At 35.6% G+C, this 20,715-nt stretch overlaps 4 protein-coding genes across 4 annotated transcripts; 2 read left to right on the plus strand and 2 right to left on the minus strand.

Annotated features, from left to right (window-relative positions):
* Positions 1 to 2,586: 2,586 nt before the first annotated feature.
* LOC148561227 (putative pentatricopeptide repeat-containing protein At3g15200) lies at positions 2,587 to 5,948 on the plus strand. Its single transcript, XM_088489287.1, has 2 exons — positions 2,587 to 3,148; positions 3,340 to 5,948. The coding sequence occupies exons 1-2, from the start codon at positions 2,658 to 2,660 to the stop codon at positions 4,319 to 4,321; spliced, it is 1,473 nt and encodes a 490-aa protein (XP_088345413.1). The 5' UTR covers positions 2,587 to 2,657; the 3' UTR covers positions 4,322 to 5,948.
* On the minus strand, positions 5,180 to 5,872 carry LOC107623468 (uncharacterized). Its single transcript, XM_016325736.3, has 3 exons — positions 5,707 to 5,872; positions 5,494 to 5,585; positions 5,180 to 5,389 (listed from the first exon to the last, which is right to left on the minus strand). Exons 1-3 carry the CDS (start codon positions 5,840 to 5,842, stop codon positions 5,180 to 5,182), a joined length of 438 nt encoding a protein of 145 aa, XP_016181222.1. The 5' UTR covers positions 5,843 to 5,872.
* Positions 5,949 to 6,735: 787 nt separating the features above from the next.
* LOC148561228 (uncharacterized) lies at positions 6,736 to 18,503 on the minus strand. The gene is made up of 22 exons (XM_088489988.1): positions 17,847 to 18,503; positions 16,909 to 17,041; positions 15,967 to 16,142; positions 15,407 to 15,480; positions 15,167 to 15,202; positions 14,983 to 15,073; positions 14,504 to 14,563; positions 13,773 to 13,953; positions 12,708 to 12,853; positions 12,387 to 12,488; positions 11,677 to 11,787; positions 11,067 to 11,132; positions 10,867 to 10,965; positions 10,509 to 10,712; positions 9,963 to 10,073; positions 9,216 to 9,530; positions 8,892 to 9,079; positions 8,700 to 8,802; positions 8,412 to 8,557; positions 8,176 to 8,255; positions 7,570 to 7,742; positions 6,736 to 7,160 (listed from the first exon to the last, which is right to left on the minus strand). The coding sequence occupies exons 1-22, from the start codon at positions 18,498 to 18,500 to the stop codon at positions 7,068 to 7,070; spliced, it is 3,342 nt and encodes a 1,113-aa protein (XP_088346114.1). The 5' UTR covers positions 18,501 to 18,503; the 3' UTR covers positions 6,736 to 7,067.
* A 192-nt stretch (positions 18,504 to 18,695) lies between these two features.
* On the plus strand, positions 18,696 to 20,395 carry LOC107624491 (uncharacterized). The gene is made up of 5 exons (XM_088492100.1): positions 18,696 to 18,913; positions 19,075 to 19,256; positions 19,537 to 19,753; positions 19,857 to 19,938; positions 20,058 to 20,395. Exons 2-5 carry the CDS (start codon positions 19,076 to 19,078, stop codon positions 20,262 to 20,264), a joined length of 687 nt encoding a protein of 228 aa, XP_088348226.1. The 5' UTR covers positions 18,696 to 18,913; position 19,075; the 3' UTR covers positions 20,265 to 20,395.
* The last annotated feature ends 320 nt before the right edge of the window (positions 20,396 to 20,715 follow it).

Here is a 20,715-nt window from a genome sequence, read left to right on the forward strand (position 1 = left end):
AACTTTCTGAAGAAATCAAGGGATAGGGTGGCTGTACTGATGACTTTCATTGACAACCTTCAAAATGATGAAGACATTGCCACAGATGTTGAAGAGGAAGCTGCTTCGGATGGGAATGGTTCTGATGCCTAGGATTTGTCTCATTAAAACTGTTGTTGCTGCTCTCTTTTTGTCTCATGAATTCTACTTCTTTAGTACTTTTAAATTGTTTCATTTTGGATGACTGTGATAACTCTGGATATTACTGCACCTTTGGTAGTTTAGTTAGCACTTTGATCTGTGCTCTAACTCTTTTCTGCAGGATACAAGACTTTGTTTTTGTTGATCTTGTTTATTATCCGCCCTTGATGACAAAAGAGGGAGTAATAGCAATAGGACCCTAGTATTTTTTGGGATTTTTGCTGCATCCATACTTGAGTTTGCATGTTGAATAATCTTTGCTGCATTAATACTTGTTTTCACATGCTGAATCTGTTTGCTGATGGTAATAGCTTGATGTTGGGTTGATTATGATATGTTGCTGTCTGATTCTGACCCTGATGTATTAAAACTCTATTTTGGCCATTTAAACTATCACTGTTTGCTATACTTTTGGTTGGTACATAGCATCTGTTTAGTTCCATATAAGTATATGTAAACAGGAAAGAAGAGAAGAGCATAAATTCAGGGGGAGCTATCCTTGAAAAGGAAAGGGGGAGCAACATAAAAGCAAATGACAAAAATCAAAGGGAGTTTTCTAAACCTGACTCAAACTCATTTCCTTTTGATTATAGCTTAAATCATGTTTGTCATCAAGGGGGAGATTGTTGAGTTAAGAAATTAACTAAATTGATTAGTGATGACAAACATTATTTTTTAGCAAAATAAATAATTAGTGTTGATTAATTATAATTTACCTATTAACTAATTGTTTATTGTTGCAGGCCAAATGTTAATAGCCCAAATGGAATAAAAGGCATTCAGCAAAGAATATTAGGCTGAAAGCAAAATAAAGAGCCCAAGCAAAAGCAAAGAAAGAAACCAAAGAAATTAAATTGGGCCAAGCATACCAATACCCGATCCAAGCCCGATCTGGTTTCAGAAATGCAAATCCCTCTCTTTTGCTTAACCAAAAGCAACGTCCTTTTCCTCTCTAATCAAGTCACATCAAGACTTCAGTAAAGTAAGAAAGAGAAAGAGAAGAAAAGCTTCCTCCATAAGCCAGTAACCAAAGAAGCAAGAAAGAGAAAATTGAAGCTTGAGGCACAGAAGCAAAGAACAGAAAATCCAAACCAAATCAAGCTTAAGAAAGGTAATCCATCTCATCTTGCATGAATCAGATCTTCATCCCTTCTTCCCAACTCTCTGCACTATCCGAAAATGGCATTCAAGGGAAAGTTGATCTCTGTTCTTCACTGCTACAAATCCACGGTCACAAGAGATTCTTGGGGACCAAGTTGCATTTCTATGGCTAAGATCAAGTTGACCATAAGAAGATTTCTATTGTTACTGCTTTGTGGCTTTCGGTCAAAATGAGTAAGTCAGAGGGAAAGTTTTTTCTCTGAGGATTAAGGTGAAAAAGTGAATCTGTGAGTTGTTGAAGCTCAAGGCTCAAGGTGTTGACCTTGGAAGAAGAACCAAGCAACATGCAAGGAGATAAAAGAAGCTTGCTGTTCATTCAGAAAGCAAGGAGAGAAAACCAGTGAATAGAGGTTATTGTTCTGAGAGAGCTCTTTGAAGAAGTTCAACTAACTGGACAGTGTAACCTAATCAAAGGTGCATTCCGCCAGTATGAAGAACTGAATCAGAGGCTTGCTAATCTGGTTTTTCGCATAGCACAGAGGCTGTTGATGACGTCAATCTCCTTCATGTTTTACTGATTGTAATGTTCTTTTCAATGTTTATCATTCTGCAATTTCTAGTGAAAAAAGGCATTGTGAGAAAACTCAAGTAAAAGCCATGAGTGGAAAAAGGCTGAGTGAAACACTTGAGAGAAAAACCTAGAGTTATTTTCAGATTTCTTTAGGTGTGTTTGTGTCTTGTATCTTGTACCTGTAAGGTATCCCTTTCTTAGTTGGGTTAGCACTAAGAGGTATAGTTAGGTATTATCATAGCCAATGTCAAGTTAGGTTAGAACTTGAGTGTGAAAGGATTGGGTCAATCCTGTGTTATTGGTATATGTAATACTGTTAACTATAGTGAAATTCTTCCATAGTTGTGGAGGAGACTGGATGTAGGTTGCATAGCACAAGGCAACCGAACCAGGATACTTGCTGGTGTTAGCTTTTCTCTTCTCTGCTGTGTTCTGTTTTCTGATATTCATGAGACAAAAATAAATTGTCTCATAAATTTCCGCTGCTGAGTTCAAACAGAATCAAAACTGCAAAGTTATTTTAAAAGGGTAATAATAGCAACTAAAAGGAAGGCATAGATTCAACCCCCTTTCTCTAAGCCTACCACAACCTTCAATTATGTTTAAGAATTGATATTTGATTGTTATTAACATATTTGTGAAGATGTTCATTTTAACTTTTCATTTTAATTTTATTTTTATAATTTTATATTTTTATTTAATTATGACTAGGTGAATCTGTGACGGGTGACTTGACCGGGTCAATTATCGGTCGGTTAGAAGCTCCTTTCGCATAATAGACCTCACCATCAATTCAATTCCGCTGATGCCGTACATGTTCTGGCAACTCCGCCGGTGGGAACTCAAAATCCTATTCTACCCTGCCACAGCCACTCTCCTCCGAACTCCAACCACATGCTTCCTGCATTCCCTTTCGGACCCACCCCACTGGAAACCACCATCACCACCACCGCCGATTGTTTATCTTCAGAATCTCCTCAAGTTCCGGAGGGACAAGCCCGCCATCGAAGTGGAGCGAGCACTCGACCTATGTGGGTTCCAGCTTAGCGACAAACTCGTCTTCGAAGTGCTTAAACGGCATCATTCTGATTGGAGACCCGCCCTCGTGTTCTTTAATTGGGCTTGTAAAGCGAGTCCCGAGCGAAATGGGTATGTGCCAAGTTCCGTCGTTTTCAATGAGATTGTGGATATTCTCGGGAAGATGAAGCGGTTTGAGGAGCTCTACCAGGTGCTCGATGAAATGTCCCATAGACAGGGTGTCATGAACGAGTTGGTTTTTTCCACATTGATTCGTAGGTAGATTAAATGTTCTATTATAGAGCTTTGGATGTTTGATTTTCTTATGTGATATGTGATCTCAAAATGATTCCTATTAGCTTTTCTGAATTCTTTAATATCACTTTGGTACATTTTAAGAGCATTAAGTCAACTAACTAGGTGTCATTTAAATATGTGAATGGTTAATTTTGGGTGCTCTCCGATTACAGGTATGTGGGTGCACATAAGGTGGAGGAAGCTGTTGGAATATTCTATAGGAGGAAAGAGTTTGGATTGGAGATTGATTCTAAAGCATTTAGGACACTCTTGATGTGGTTGTGCAGGTACAAGCATGTAGAAGATGCAGAAACTTTGTTTCGCAGCAAGGTGAATGAGCTTCCACCTGATATAAAGTCCTGGAACGTGATCCTCCATGGTTGGTGCATCTTAGGGAACACACATGAGGCGAAGAGGTTGTGGAAAGACATATTGGCATCTAAGTGCAAGCCGGATCTTTTCACTTATGCAACATTTATCAAGGCAATGACCAAGAAGGGGAAGCTCAGCACTGCACTGAGGTTGTTCCATGGCATGTGGGATAAAGGTTGCAAGCCCGATGTTGTGATATGCAACTGCATCGTTGATGCTCTTTGTTTCAAAAAGAGAGTTCCTGAGGCATTGGAAGTTTTCAAGTGCATGAGCGAAAGGGGCGTTGAACCTAATGTGGCTACTTACAACTCCTTGATCAAACACATGTGTAAGATTCGGCGAATGGAGAAGGTATACGAGCTAGTGAGTGATATGGAAAGGAGGAAGGGGAATTGTTTGCCTAATGCTGTTACTTATAGCTACTTGCTGGGTTCCTTGAAGGAGCCGAAGGAAGTTCCTGTGATTTTGGAGAGGATGGAGAGAAATGGGTGTAGCATGAATGATGATGTTTACAACTTGGTTTTGAGGTTGTATATGGAATGGGATGACCAGGATGGGGTGAGAAGAACATGGGAAGAGATGGAAAGGAATGGATGGGGACTAGATAGGCGATCTTATACAATCCTGATTCATGGGCACCTCAAAAATGGGAGGACGAAGGATGCCTTGCGCTATTTTAGGGAGATGGTGTCTAAGGGAATGGAGCCTGAGCCAAGAACTGAGAAACTATTGAGTTCCATGAACATTCAGTCAAAAGAAAGAACAGAAAAACAAAAAGGATGATGGTATTGGAGTTATCTAGTGATCCAATTCTTCCAATAACTTCATTGCCATTGGTTTGGGTTCTCTAAGTCGAAAATTGCCAACAGTAATATATCTTTGAAAGGCATTGAGTGCTAATTACCGAGACGCATAGGATGTTGATTTGGTTGAATTTTCGAACATTGAGATATTTTGCCAAACTCTTTAGATTGCCAAGAAGCAAGGAAAAAAGATAACCCGACACCAAATTTTAAGATTCAAGATTTTATGTTAATTAGAGGGTCCAGAAATTAGAAGGCTGGGGTTATTTCGCTCCCTTATCTGTTTATGATAGCTGTGTTAGTTGGATAAGCTTACATTTTCTCATCCAATTAAGCACCTCGGCAGATTTTCTACTAATATTTAAAAAAGAGAATTCAGCCGGCAATAGGAGGAACTATCTCAACTTAGTCTCAATCAAACAGTGCTTGGAAAATGAGAGAATGTACCGCTGAAGAAAGGAATGGAGGATTTGAAGAGTGATAGAGTTTGAAATGGAAGTTTCTTATAAAATTGATGCGTGTATTATGTTGGTTGACTTTGGCCTCTGTTTGTTTTTCTTGATTCTTTTTGTTTTTAGTAAGTAAATGTTTTGACAGTGAAGGCATTTAGTTTTTGAAGCCTTGAATTAAAATTATTTACAATTTAGTCTGATTGAAGAGATCTGGTAATTGGGAATGATTTCTACAATTTCTTAGCTCAGTTTTGCAGCTTCAGTATCACCGGAACTACACACATGTGATCAAAAATGGAAATTTGTATATTTACAGCTTAGTGATACAATTCTTGGATGAAAACCAAAGCAGGGAAATATCAAAGATGAAAGTGCCATGTTACATATCAACTGGCTTCTGTGAACAGGACATGGTACTTTAGCTTTGGATCATATTTCTTGAGGTCAATCTTCCTGCTCTTTTTCTTGGCATAGAAGAATCTAGTCCCAGCTGCTGAGACAAGCCTGATGATCTTGAAAAGCAGCTTCTTCTTAGACCCCATCCTTCTCCTATGTGTTTTCTTGTCAGGTTCACCTCCCCTCTTTCTACTCAATCTCTGCCCAACAATAATATTGAAGTTTATTCCTTTTATTAGAAAATCACTGATAAAGCTTCGAATAAAACTTTGGATTTGATTGTTGGAATACAAATAGTTTGTACCTTTCTCTTTGTGGTGTTTGGAGCATATCTTTTGGCCTTACAAATAATGGGGTGAATTTTTGGCCTTCTAAACATCTCAGTTGACAAATAGCCTGAAATAACAAATGAGTGATTTTGATTCAGAGAAAGTTGAGAAACAGAGTCAACTATTGGTGATGGTTAATCAGCAAATAGTTGTAAGCTTTATGAGTTTACACTACATACAGTACTTACCTCTGGAGAACACAGCATGGGAGAGGGAAGCAGAAGAAAAATGAAGGTGATGGGAGAGGAAATGATTTCTTTTGTGACAAGAAAGAGTTAAGCCTGTTTTTGGACAAAAATGTGCTATAGCTATAGCAGTCGCCATCTCTCTCTGTTTCTTTGTATCTGACAGCGTATGGGTAAAGATGAGATTTTAACTGCTAGCTCGCTTTGATTTCAAGTAAAGCTTTTTTCTGTGTTCTTTATCGCCACTGTTTTGTCGTGTTTATTTATTTGTTTTACTGGTTTCGATTGGAGATGATGGTTTTTTTTGCAGCGTTGAACCCACACCCCCTCAAGAGAAGAAGAATGAAAATCTGGCCACGGATTCCTTACTCCCACTTTTAGGTGGGAGTATCATTTTAACCACCATAAAAATATTTATAAGTAGAACCCGTTTTTTACCCGGACCGGCTAGGTAACCGGTTTCCGGTTTTTAGAACCATGCTTGTATCAATTGTAGGATTGAATGCCCATGCTACATGTTACAATCGGCTTTTTTTTGGTGACTAATAAACTTAGCCATTAAGAGTTGCGCCCTAATTAATATAAGTATTTGATAAATCATTAATCTCAATAAAACTTCTAGTGGTGCAATATTGTCATAAAATTATTCCAAATAATTATCTTAATATTTAGATGAAAAATTTGATTTATTTATATAATTAAAATCATAATAAGTTATTCCTTGTATTTTTTATTTGGTAGCTGTTACTTTCGATGTTTAAAATGAGTGATTTGAAAATACCCCTTAGCAGATTTCTAATGCTACATAAGTTCATTTGATTAATTATCATTAGTGTGCTCTAAGAATTATTGCAATGATAATTATATCTCTTTTGAAAAATTAAGTTACCACTGATTTCTCTTATCTTAACTCATTGATATTCTCTTATTTATATGGTAAAATAGAATAAGTAAAAAAGTCACAAGTAGAATTACATTAAGCCAACCTAAACTACACAATTCTATATTTGCTTGGTATATAGTCGCCAGAATCGTACGATGAAATATATGGACAATTTCATTAATAGAGAATAAAATACATTTCATCAGAATAGGAACATGACCCACAAAACAATTTGGTCGTGTAGTCAGCAAAATGGAGTACTAACTAATACAACACTACATACAAAATATTGGTTGGAAATTTGGAATAGCAGTTGCAATCAATCATGTGTTGCAAATTGTGTTGCAAATTGAAGCTCCAAAATCCAAGATTATCTTAATCTTAGGCTTAGAGGGGCTTTTCCAAATCCATATGTTGAACACTGCTGCTGCAAAATCAAATAATGGACATTTCTATAGCAATAAAATAATGATGTATATATTTAATGTTTTCCACTTTCTGAGGGATCAGCTAGAGAATATGCACTTCCAGGGACATTGATAAAGAGCTTATCTCCTTCCTGTGCCTCATGCTCCTGAATTTTATACAAAAGTTATGTGAATATGAATATATGCTATGACATTTACTTACAAAGCAATCTATGAATAAACTATCAAGTAATAGATAGCAGTAAAGGATATATTAGCCAAGTTTTACTGCAGTCACAATTATTGTGCTAACTTGAGTTATTTATTTGAGAATTTCTGTTTTATATTAGTTTTTAATAAATTTGTTTGCTATACTATAAGCTTTTAAGTATCGTGTAATTTTAGGAAATGAAAATACCTCCATATTTGGGTCATATTAATAACCTTTTACTAGTAATTATAGCTTTTTCACCTGAATGCAGATCCTGCATCTAGCACAGCCATACTTACACAAATGCAGTCTGGCAAACTGACTCAAATGCATCAACAGAAAATGGAATTATGCTTGCAATATACCTTAGCATTAGAGACAGTAGTGCCCGTCAGACCATTTTTAAGGTTATTCATTACAAATTTTAGGTGTTTCCTGGCATTTGCTCTTGCTTTGCGTCGCTCATCACACTGTTCTTTGGTAACATCATAATGGCAGGCCACACACAGAGTCCTCATATTTTCTAGTTTGCATTCACCTATAAAAATAAAAACAAGGAAAAGCTAAATCTAATGTTTTCCTGTGAAGAGACATAACATAAACCAACATATCAGTGTGAAAATCTTATAGAACACAGTAATAGATAAGAAACAAAATGAAAAATTAGCAAAAATAAATAATGGAAACTTGGCTGAACAGGTGTATTAGTTTAAAACTGATTAAATAAATGTTGACACACATCATTCTATGTTGCCTTTCAGTAGGCCAATTCAAACTTCGTTGAACAAGTTTATTATTTTAACTGCAGTCTAAAGTATATGCCAAAATAAGTGTTTAAGAATTATGAATGAACACAATACCCTGAAACAAAATGTAGAAAATATTTTCATTTGCAGAACAAACACATCACTCAACGTAGACATATAATTTTTCCTAGGCAGGTAGGATTTTAGCTCTCAAGTAAATCATACCTCCGCCTTGATACACTGGAATTATATGATCAGCATGCCATGCATTGCCTTCAGTTGGATCATTGACAAGCTTCTCAAGCCTGTAGAAAGTCAATAACTGATTCAGAAAAACGTTGGTGTCAACCTAATTAAGCAAGTTTATTAACATTGTTCTGTATGAGAAGTCTTCTAACAAGCCTACAATCTTTCACATCTTAAGAGAATTGTTATTAGGTATTTCACTTTCATAGACTCACATCTTCTTCCGCTTTGCGACTTTTGGTGCTACTTTCTCAATGTACTCTCGTCGCCTTTCCAATGATAAAGGTTTTATGTGCTCAACAAGCTTATGGCAGTCCAATAGGCAATTTGTGCACACACCATGTTCAATTTGGAAAAGTTCCTGAACAAATAATCTCCAGCAAATTAACAGTAGCCCAGAGACAGGAAAAATAAAAAATAAAAAATACCTACTACGGCTTCAAATAGAGAAACATCAGGACAACAAAACAAGATAGCTGTAATCTGAATATGATTAATACTACCTGACGTAAGAATCTGTTGCTTGTTCTCATGCGATACTCTTCATAGCAGGCAAGGTTACAAAACAGGTCTTCGAAAAATTCAGGTGCCTTGGCATTCTTACCCCTGAGAGTGGAGTATTATTAAAGAATAAAGACAAGAACATTTAGTGAATAAAGAGCAACACATGAGTATATGATTGGTCAAGGACATACATGCACTGCTTTTGACAAAGCTTACACAGTGGTTCATCAGTCACACTCCAGCCTTGAGTATATTCTTTTTCCTTCTTACCAAGGCCACTTCGTAGATAAACCTTCTTCCACACAGCGTCTTCGGGTAAAGGATGGCAGACCTCCACCAAAGGTGTCATACGTCGTTTGCTTCCACCATTTAATAACCCCTGTCAGTTGTACACTTCTGCTAAGTTATATATTCATACACAAAAGCCCAGAATAAAAGAAAAAACAAAGATCAACAGTTTATTCAAAACATTATCATATTCATCAAAACAGAGTTCAGGAATACAGTATGGGAACCTTGTTATTGTGGTTATTGCTTTCACTCAAATAGCATAATTCAACTGCCAAAGGAAGCTGTAATGGTTTCCCAAGTAACTTCTTGCGTTCAATTGGCCTCAAACTCCTCCACTCATGTGCAAACTCCATGAGAGAATGCCTATAAACAGGATTCTCCTTGACAGATTTAACTTCTATCTTCTTTTTCTCATCATCAGAAACAGGACATAGCAACTCAAGTTCCTCTGGTCGGAAATTTTCATAAAGTGGCTGCGGTCTTACATCTGTACCCAAAACGCAAGAATACAAGTGGATCCTACCAGTGTATGGGCTCACCTGAAGGGCAAAGGAAGATTCCCATATTCATAACAATGATAAAAATTGACACAGGCACCAATTAAAACTTTTAACTTGTCCTCTTCTGTTCTTTTTATTTTTTTCCCTCTATATATATATATATATATATATATATATATATATGTATCAGTTTAGGACTTTAGGTATCTATCGCAGGATCCATTGAAACTAATGTAAGTAGACACACCTATAACATCAGATAATACTTCATAAAAGGTGAAAATCTGACTGTTGCATGTATTTTTTTTCAATAATAAAAATAATAGTAATAATCAAGTTACAGCATTGTCAGAAATCACTCAAGACATGCTTACTGCATGAGCCTTGTTTTGATTATTTAGGGTAATAACCAATGTGTCAACGAACCAACTCATTCTTATATCAATCAACAACTATGACAATAAATGTTACCTCAAAACGCAGAGAACCAACATGACTAGACCCATGTCCATCTGTTTCTAGTTGATGGTCAGGCTGCATGTCATCTGCTTCTACTGTTGGAATTGATTTCTTGTCCTGCACCTGAAAAATAAGACATGAGATCGTTAGCCATTCACAAACACACGGAACCACACATGAATAAAAATGTTGCCATTCCCTCCCTGTTAAATAAACTGTAATGTCAATTCACCTCTATCATTTCATTTTTCTCTTAAAAACTCTTCCCAAACAATCTATCCTCAGTATAAAACACGTCTAGACTACAATTTGCATCCATAACTGAAGCCTTGTCAAAATCAATGCAGGAAACAATACTATCCTATTCTACCACGAGAATATAATAGTAAAAAATAGAAATAGGAAATAAACTGTTAAGCCTTAATCCACTAGGTGGAGTTTGTTACATGTATCAATTGTACTTTACCATAAAATAATAGGGAAAAGAAGACAACTAAATACCATGCTAAAGTAACACACACGATTTAAAACCCATACTACAAGACTCACAAGTCTTACCGTGATATTAGCAGTAGAAATTGAGTTATTGTCAAAAGAAGCCTGCTCATCAGATTTATCATCTTGTTTTACTTCAGATTCACTTAAATTTACTGGGGAAGGTTTCTTATCCAACAGTGTTTCAACTAATGCCTTTTCACGTGCAGATTGCTCGTCAGAACTATCAGTTTTGAAATATGTCTCTAAGTAAGAAATATCATCAACCTGCCACCCCGCATCCCCAAAAGGAAAATGAGGTTGGTGAAAGAGAATACAAAAGTAAATAGACAAATAATAAACTTCTAACAGCCACCAATGCTAAAAGAGCAAAATCAGATAGTGACTTCAACTAAAAGCATTTTAACCAAAATTACAATACCACTATCTCCTTCATTGCATCATATTTTCCATCTGTTGTTTTTGAAACACGGTGCAAACTTTTATTCAAGTTTTTCCAACGCAACTCATCCGAGGTATCCTGCAGATGGATCACATGAAAAAATGCTACTTGAGAGGTACATACCACAACAAGCTTTTTTTTTTTCCCCTCAAATCTTCAAAATAAGAGCCAAGCATCACCTTTGCACAGAATATGTATACATTAACTGCATTTTTTTGCCCCCGTCGATGAGCTCTATCCTCGGCCTACAAAAAGGTTCATCTTATTTACGTTTTAAGATCTTATACCCTTTATGTATAAAGAATACCAGCACATCATATGCTTCATATGATGGAATCATTAAAATCAATAAGAATAGTCTAATAAACTAAAATAAAATTATGTGATTGCCACAATTAAGGTAACTATCACAAATGAAATACGGTAGGTGAGAACTATTAACACATCAGATTGATGACAAAAAATTGTGCACCAAGTGAAACTACGGACGATATTATAAAAAAAACAATGACATTAAGTCCCATTATAGGTATGTTAGTTCAGCATCCACACAGTGCTATTTTCAGTTAATCAGTTCATTGGTTCACCCCTGCTCCAATTTTGCAATAATGTTATCATCAACAGCTGTACATAGATGCACCAAACTTAACATTCTTTGTCTTTAAGGTCATCTTTTAATGTGGTCACAGCATTGTTAACAATGAAGCATCCAGCACAAAATAAAAAGCCATTCAATATATATAGTATTTATATAATAAAGACGGTACCATTATGTAAATTATACAGAACCTGAAGCATTACAGTTGGGCACTGAGGTAGCTCCAAGAACACCACATCTTGTGCTGTTGAGAAATCAAGTCCAAAACCTGCTGCCAAAATACCTATTATCGCAATTTTAACCTGGCATGCAAATATAACTCAAATCAAAGTAGGCCTAAGTAACAAAATAAAATAAAATAAGTCCACAATTGTCTGAACGACACAGACAAAAAATAAGGCCACACATATGTGCATACAAACACTAAGGCAAATAGTTAACAAAAATGGTCAATATGGTTCTTTTGTTCTTGTAACATGTGGAGGGCCATCAGACTCAATCTTAACAAGGCACATAAATTTTTAATACCTTCGATCCAAAATAAGAAACAATTTTTAAAATTTGATCCAAAGTGTCCATTTAAAAAATTAAACAACATTAGTTAATTTTTTCCACTAGTAATACTAATTATGACTCTCCAAGCCTGCCCACAATTTGGCCAAGGCCAATAGACCAACACTGAAAATTAAGAAGGGGAAAAGATGTCAGCTGATCGTTATCACAATTCAGGTGCCACAAATAAAAATTTTTATTTAAGCAAAAGGGGAAAAAATTATGTGTATTTATTATTCAGTATGTATCAAATTTTAAAATTTCAAAGAAACATTATAAATGAGGGAAAAAGAGAGCTGGATATCATCACAACAAATTCGGGGTTAAAAACTGTAAAGACAGCTAATACCTCTGATGATGATCGAAATGCTACTACTGCTGATTGCCTATCTCTTGGAAGAGTACTTCCATCAATTCGCACAAAACCTACACCTTTCTCACATATAAACTCCTAAAATGGTTCAGAAAACAAACTTCATGTCAGAAATTAAATCTACACATTCATGGTGTGGGACTTGGACATTAAGGTAATCAATGCACCAAGGGCCTAAGAAAATGAGGTTGGGAATAGCTGATTTCAAACAATCTAGGAAGAGGAAAACAACTCAACCATTTTACATGCTGCCAAATGAATTTAATAAACAGTGGCTTCCAATGAGGATAAATGCACCTGTACTCCATCAAGAACTTTGTGGTGATGAGCAAAAATTATCATCTTTTTAGAATTCTCCGATCCTGCTATGAGTGGATGGAGGGAAAGCCATTCACGAAACCCAGAAAGCTTTGCAATCCCAAGTTCTTGGACAGAAAGGTCCCCTAGCAACAGAGAGGTGAAAAAGATTAATACCATATATTCTTGCAGTTTTAATAAGATATGATTACATGCATAAGAATAGCAAGACAGACAGAGAGTGGCATTAGAAGAAAATTTAAGAATTTGATGGCTGAAACATCTCATAACAAACAGTCAAACAGAAAGATGAAAAAGAGCATAGTAAATAACAATTTGAATTTTTGGGTATGTAGCAGCAAAATAACAGAGACATTGCTACTGCGGTACAAAGTTAATATTATGGGTCGGTTTTAGCAAGGAGTAAGGGAGAATAGAGATTTGAATATCAGCTATATATATGATATGATCCAATATGATATGTCTAGTGATACAAAAAACAGAGCACTGATCCCAATTTATAATGGTACTAAACTCATAATCATAATTTTAAATACAAAATGTGAAATTAAAGAAAAATATGAAAGTCAACCCTAAGATATCAGTTAAGATACTTTATCATATTCCTAAATACAATATTGTACATTATTAGGTAACTTCTGGTATTCTAAAATTCCTAAATCTCACAGATAAAAGGTAGGTTGGTAATGTAATCTTATCAAAGAGGCCAACATTGTATTAGTTATATGACACTTGAGGGTTCCTATTTGGCTTTTTTGTGATCTTTATACTATTTGTCACTTTGGTACCATAAAAAAACCATGAAGTCTAAATGACCTACGCTTAAGGCTACATTTCAGTTATAAAATGATAAACAACCACATGAATGATTCCTTGTTCTACAGTAATTGGTCTACAACACTATACAGAATTTTTTTATGCAATCTCATCCAAATCAACAATGAATAAAACAATGATGAACTGAGAGTTATTATGTGATTAAACATTAGTTGACATACAAATCCATCGTTTCACACAGTAGAGGCAAAGGTTCCTAAACAATACCATCAACTTCATCTGAGTTTCCTAGAGGCATGTCTTCACTTGCACGTTCAGGGTCATCAATTGTCAATGCCCCAACTGCAGTTTTTGCAGCAACAATATCTGATTTCTTCAACAACAGTCTTATAATTTGCCGCCGCTTTGGAGGTAACTGTAGCATCACATGTTCCTTCAAACGCCTTATCTACACAATACATGAAAAGGAAAATAAGATAGTATTCTATACAATATAGGACCAATATCATAAAGTGGTGTTAAATCCAATGGGGGAGACATGACAAAGTAAACATTGGTTTTAAGTGCATAAAGTGTAAAAGCCAACCATATGTATAATATAATCAAAATCACTACACCCAAACTATCCTTAAACAAATGCCACAACATTGACTGCAAAATAAGTAGTTGGTATGGAATCCATATGTTGAGAATGTGAACCAAAGACACAATTATTCAAAAATATCAAGCCTTGTCTCATAAAAACTGCATCAAGCCTTCTCTCATTGGATAGGCTATCCAAATAAATTGAGGGCAATTACAGTCATCAAAGAATCAGATTTGGATAAAAAAGGGAGGAGTATACTTGCTCTAATTACATAAATATGCCAGGCTGACGTTTACAAACCAGAAACCAAGCAAAAGAATACCTCTACAAAAGTAATTAAGGGGAATAGTCCAAAGGAAAAGAAAAATAAACACAAAGTCATCATGAGAAAATTTGAGGATTGAGATCACACCATAACAGTTTGCTTAAGTAACACGTTCAACTCCACCAACCGAATGCCCTTTGAATAATCCTGCAGCAGAATCCCAACAAATAAATACCCAAAACAGGTTGATCCATCGAAATAGATTTTATCGCTTTTTTCCTCATCACAAATAATTAACTAAAAAATAAAATGATGAAAACCTTGTTATCGAAAATGGGTCCACGACTGAAATTCCCATCAAAAAGATAAAAAAAAGTTAATTGAAAGCTCTTGTAAGCACCTTTGATCTTTTAAAAATATTTAAAAAAAAAAATAATGATCTAGAAGAGACAAAACATTAAAAATTTACAACATTTCCACTAGCAAACCACAGTCAAACCTTATTGTTTATTCATTATATTTATATTATTAAAATTAACCAAATATATACATGCATAAATTAGACATAAACACACACACACACACAAACACAAAGTAGATAATAAGAGCTCTTCTAGAAGGAATACCGCAAACACTTTTCCTTGGATGCCCATGAAAAATTTCATGTCACAATAGGTTTTTGCAAACTCACGTTTATTTGTCCCCAACAAACCAGGCCTGTAAAATATATGCATTGTTTAGAAAATTAGTCAACAGAACTACAAGAAAGATATTTTAAAAGTTACAAATGTTCAATGTGAATATACTTACCATAACATATTTATCTGATGAAAAATGTCAAATGGTCTATTAGCACCTAGGAAGATATGCACATAAGGTACAAGATCACATTAAGTAAAATAACTAAAAAGAAAAAGTGGAACCAAATTGAAAGGAAGAATAGAAAGTCAAAAAATATGAAGCCCCAACCAAATAGAAAAAAAAAATATATTTGTTTTCATCAGCATCAAAGCTTATGCAGCAGTGGGTTGCTGTGAACTATGCTACAACCTTGACAATGAGGGCGTTCCTGATAGCAGAACTATATGCTTGACTTTCGTTGCCACATCAAGAACAGCTTGTGTCTGTTAGAACAAAAGAAAAATCAGATAATATAAATGCCACTTCTTTAGGTTTCAGCTGAAGAACACAAAAAGAGATAACAATGCAGGTAATCATAAAGACAAAATCATGATTTCCTGGAAGTTTTTATCTTGAACAACTAATGTAAAATTGTATAATAATCATTTGCTAGAAGCTTCTTTCTGGTACCACAACAGCAGAAGAGATGCCAATTGCCAAGTTAAAGGAAAAGCTAATGATATATGCACACAAAGGCAAAGGGAAACAAATGCTTTATATGAATGAACACAAGATGCCAGTCAAACATGCACAAAAATAAGCCCCCTCCCACCCCCCCCCCCCCTTTTTTTTATCTCTCTAAATGTAGCATACAAGATAAGTAACAATTGCAGTTAATAACAAAGGAATTTATATCTATCATAAACTAACATTGATTTTATGAATTCCAAATTTTACAAACAAGAAAAAGCGATGGAAATACAGCAAACCTCTCCTGACTCTTTGGCTTTCTTCGTGCATCGCACATGATGAGATTCATCAACAATCAGGAGAGCCCACTCACGTTCAATCATGTTCTTCTTTAGACGATTGAGCATGGTATAAGAAATAACCACAACTCTAGGGCATCTTGTTAAATGAACAGGGTTATCTTGATGACCAAAAACTGGTTTAGAAGAAACAATCACAATCTAAATTACAAAGTAGAATGAATGAAAAAGATCACAATAAAAATATTAAAATAAAAAAATAAAAAGTTTTATTCAAATTGTTAAAATCAAACTTGGCCTAAGAAATTGCTTTAGACAAATAACAATATTTCAAAAACTTAATCCTTCTTCAATAAATCCATGCCTGTACAGTTCGAATTTTTCTTGACCGCACCATAACACAACATTCCTTCAAAACCTTAATTCATTAAGCCTAATTTCCTATATACACCAAAGAAAATCCTAAGAAAAAAGCACCAATATATATATATGATCATCAACTCATGGCCTCATGCTCATCTTGTTGGGTATAACTGTGCTCAACTTTTTACTAAACACCATTGCAACAAAACTTCCATCCAACTTTCATTGTAGAGTTCTCAAACCAGATTTAAAATGTGCCTCATTCACCTTCCCACTTTTTGGTGTATTGATATTGCCATTCTCAAAACCAATATCTGTTCATATTTCAAGATTGTAGTCTCCTAGTGACAAATCAAATTTTAATATGATGCATCATTAGAAGACGATTAGATTTGTGCACCTAACAAAGCAATTCAACAGTTACACTTTCATTAGTAGAATCTCTGGATATGTACTGTATGGTATTTGTTATGGGGAAAAACCCTCATTCATCTCAAGAACCAGACCAGACTCCTACCTTGAACTTAATAGGCAGCATAATACATAGCATCATGCACAACTTAAATTATACAGCATTACCAACATGAATATCAGCAGGCAAACAGCAAGGAAGCCAACGTTCCAATTCTTCTGCCCATGAAAAACGCAAAACAGCAGGGCAAACCACAAGTATAGGACCTTCATGCATGAAACATCCCGCAATAGCAATCGCCTAAAATGTGCATTCGAAAAAAATAACTACATAGATCACTACTCCTTGTTAGATATTTCATGGTAAATAAATAAATACAGTGCAACCAATTTCAAATTAAAAAAAAAATGGCACCGAACACTAAGTCCTAGTCTCTAAAAGGGCTGGCTAGTGCATGAAGCTCCCCCCTCATTGGGTCTGAAAAGGACAGACATATGCAACCTTACCCTAGCAATTAGCAAGCATAGAAGCCATCTCTAGTATTTGAACCCATGAACACCACTTGACAAATCTCTAGTCCCTAGAACTTATCAGTCCTTTTGGGTCTTTATCTCTAGTATGTAAAACCTATCACCAGAAGTTCAACTCCATCGATTCGAGCAACTATCGCTTAAGGTATTTTCCACCAGTAAAGTTTGAACTCAAGACTACTGAAAAAGTGATGAGTTTGCCTACCACTCAATGAACCGAGTGTTTTTAAAATGCCAAATTTTATTCCTGCAGTTGCTCCAATTGCAGTGAACAAATTCGCACCAACCAATCACAAAAGCCTATAAATATCAATGAAATCTTCAAATAAACAGCCAAAACATTACAATTTAGAAGCCACATTACTCCCCAGCAATCACCAGACTCCTTAAGAAGTGGCAATACATATACACATTCTATACTTCCTAGTTGAGCTAGTTTGTGCAACGAAATTAGGTCCACTCAATTAATTCTAACATCCTCGCAACAAAAACAAACAGTTTAATCACTTAACCTAAAAGACACAGGGAAAGCAAAATAGATGCGATTTTTGTTTTTATTTTTTTGAATAGAGTACCTGGAGGGTCTTTCCGAGTCCCATATCATCGGCAATGAGGCACCTTCCACCCCTTCTGAGTCCAAACCTAATCCCATCCAACTGAAACGGCATCAGAGCATCCACCAAACTCCTCGGAAGCTTCGCGATGAGGTCTTCGACCTGCTCGTCGGTGAGATGCTCGGGCCTGGTCGGGGTCCAGGTGCCGCCACCACCAGACGCCAGCATCATGGTCTCAACGGCTTTGAGCGTGTTCCAGGGAATGTCCTCCACGTCAGCAATCTGGTGAGATGCTGCCTTGAGGCAGTTGAGGACGCGGAGGTAGTCGGAAAGGTGGTAGACAGAGGCATCGGCAACGGCGGTGGAGATCTGAGTGAAGTGAGAGGGGAGGAGGTCGGAGAGGAGGCCGTTGAGGGCGGAGAAGGTGTCGTCGTCGGAGGGGATAGGCACAACGGAGAAGGAATCTGGAGAGCATATTTCGAGCCTGGCAACGAACTTTGGAATAAGGGCGGGTTTGGATGTTGAAGAAGAGTAGCGAGAATGAGAGAGCTTCTGGCATTTGAAAAGTAGTTGTTGTTGTTGTTGTTGTTGGGATTCAAGAAATGCTTTGCGTTTGGCGAGAGCGGCTTGGCGATTTGCTTCGATTTGTTGTCTCTGTTCTTCTGTTAGACCCATTCTTCTTCTTCCTCACTCACTCACTCCCTCAGGTTTTAACTTCTCAGCGCCAAAAACTCCCCTTCTACGTTTTCAATTTCATGGGCCCTTTTGGGCCTTTTTGGACGAGTTTTTCATGGGCCCTTTTGGGCCAATACACTTCCATTCTTAATTCAGAAATTAAAGCTGTAGAACGTGACATTATACCCTTCCAGCTTCATCCGCAATGCATAAAGTAGCTCTGACAAACCTATATATACAAAATTAAAAGATCCTTTGCTTCCTTTAGAGGCTGCGTGCAGAGGCATCAAATTTCACCTTGCTTCTCACCATTTCCTGTTCAGCTTTATCAATATACTCTCATCGTGACTTCATCATCTTCAATTCATTCAGATTTCAGATCCAAACCTAATGTGCAAGTTTTTGTAGACAAGGTACGTAGTTTCATTCAAAAGTGCAGTGTTTAGTTTCAAACTGCATGTAAACTGTTTGTGATAATGCCACTGAGATTATTGTTATTTATTATCTTACTTAATTTGAGACTAACAATATCAAAATCATCGTTGTTATTTTTGTTTTATTATCATCATTATAGAATGTTCAGAAGGGGAAATTTGAAGAGTGAATTTAGAAATGATGACAAGCATGTGACAGCAGTTGCAGCTGCTGCATTTTCCATTCATTCAATAGAACAAGCTGCTGCTGCCAACCTGATTTCAAGGCCTCAATCCATGAGAAGGAAAAACCATAGCACCCTATCTGAACGACCGACTTATGGTAATTAATTAACTACTAGTTAATGTTTAATTTCCAGATTGCATGCTTATATAGTTATATATGTTCATCAAGTTAAGTCCATTTCATAACTGTTATGACCAAGGAATATACTTTGCTTTTTTATTATTATTATTAGAACTATTGCTAGAAGAATAATGATTTGCCAATATTAATTCATTTTAATTATTAAATGAAAGATCAGAGAGGTTTCATTTCTTATTAGACTTATCCTAAAATCTTCACAAATTTTAATGAAAATAAATTGTTGTTATATGTATAGGAGGGGATACTTCAGTAAAAAGGTCATCATTTGGAGAAGATGGAAGGAGAAAAGAAGGAAGTGTTCCTTTAAGAGGTTCAAGTGATGATATATCTTCTAAAAGGACTGTGCCCCAAACACAAGGGCACCAAAAACAAATAGGGATTCCTATACAACATAACAACAAAGCAAATGCAGAAGCTTGGGAAAAGGCCAAGTTAAAAAAGATTCAAAAGCGGTACTCTGTTTTTTTTTTTTTTAAATAATGGTTTGGTGGTTTGATGATGTATATAGGGAAAGAATGTGGATTAATATCTGTTCATTGTTGTTCTTGTATGTAGCTATGAGAAGATAAAGTCCCAAATCCTTTCTTGGGAAAGAGAGAAAAAGATTCATGCCAAAATGCATATGGAAAAGAAGAAGGTTTGTCTCAATTATGATGAGTTTATCATATTATTATTCTAGCTAGTTATATTTTTCGGTATCATGTAATACTTGTCATGAAAATATCATCATATAATTAATTGGTTATGGTGGTACAGAATGAATTGGAGAAAAGAAGAATAGTGACAACACAACATTATAATAATAAGATAGCAAGCATAGATAAGGTAGCACAAGGTGCTTTAACACAATTGGAAGATAAAAGAAGGAAAGAGTTATCTAGAGCCACAGAAAAAGCTAATAAAATCAGAAAAACAGGAAAGGTTCCTCCTGCTATTAATTGTTTCTGCTTCTCACATTTATAGCTTCATCATGTATTGTTGGAGGATTAGACCCCAATTATAAGAACATGGCTTAAAAAGTATATACAATGATAACACATAACAAAGATTGATATAGTATATAGAAATTAAAATTGATGACTTTGCTGCTCAAATTGTTCAAATTTCATATTTGATGTATGTAATGTGTGTAATGGTAATGTATTTGTGGAAAAATATATCATTCTAAAAATATTTTCTAAACATTATATTGATCTACCTAACCTACGTAGATTGAGTTGGTTATTTATCCAATTAAAATGTATGCTTCAGCCATTCAGTTACTATGTTTTCAAGGTAGTTAATAAGAATATCAACTTTTTATTGAATTTCATTACAAAAATAAATCTTATGACAAATAAATCTTTGACATTTTGATTCGTGGACATTTAAATTTTCGAGAATTTGAAAATACATTTAAATTTCTAACCTTTTT

The sequence above is a fragment of the Arachis ipaensis genome, chromosome B6 (genome assembly GCF_059453495.1).
Source record: "Arachis ipaensis isolate K30076 ecotype BB chromosome B6, ASM5945349v1, whole genome shotgun sequence".
Taxonomy (NCBI): domain Eukaryota; kingdom Viridiplantae; phylum Streptophyta; class Magnoliopsida; order Fabales; family Fabaceae; genus Arachis; species Arachis ipaensis.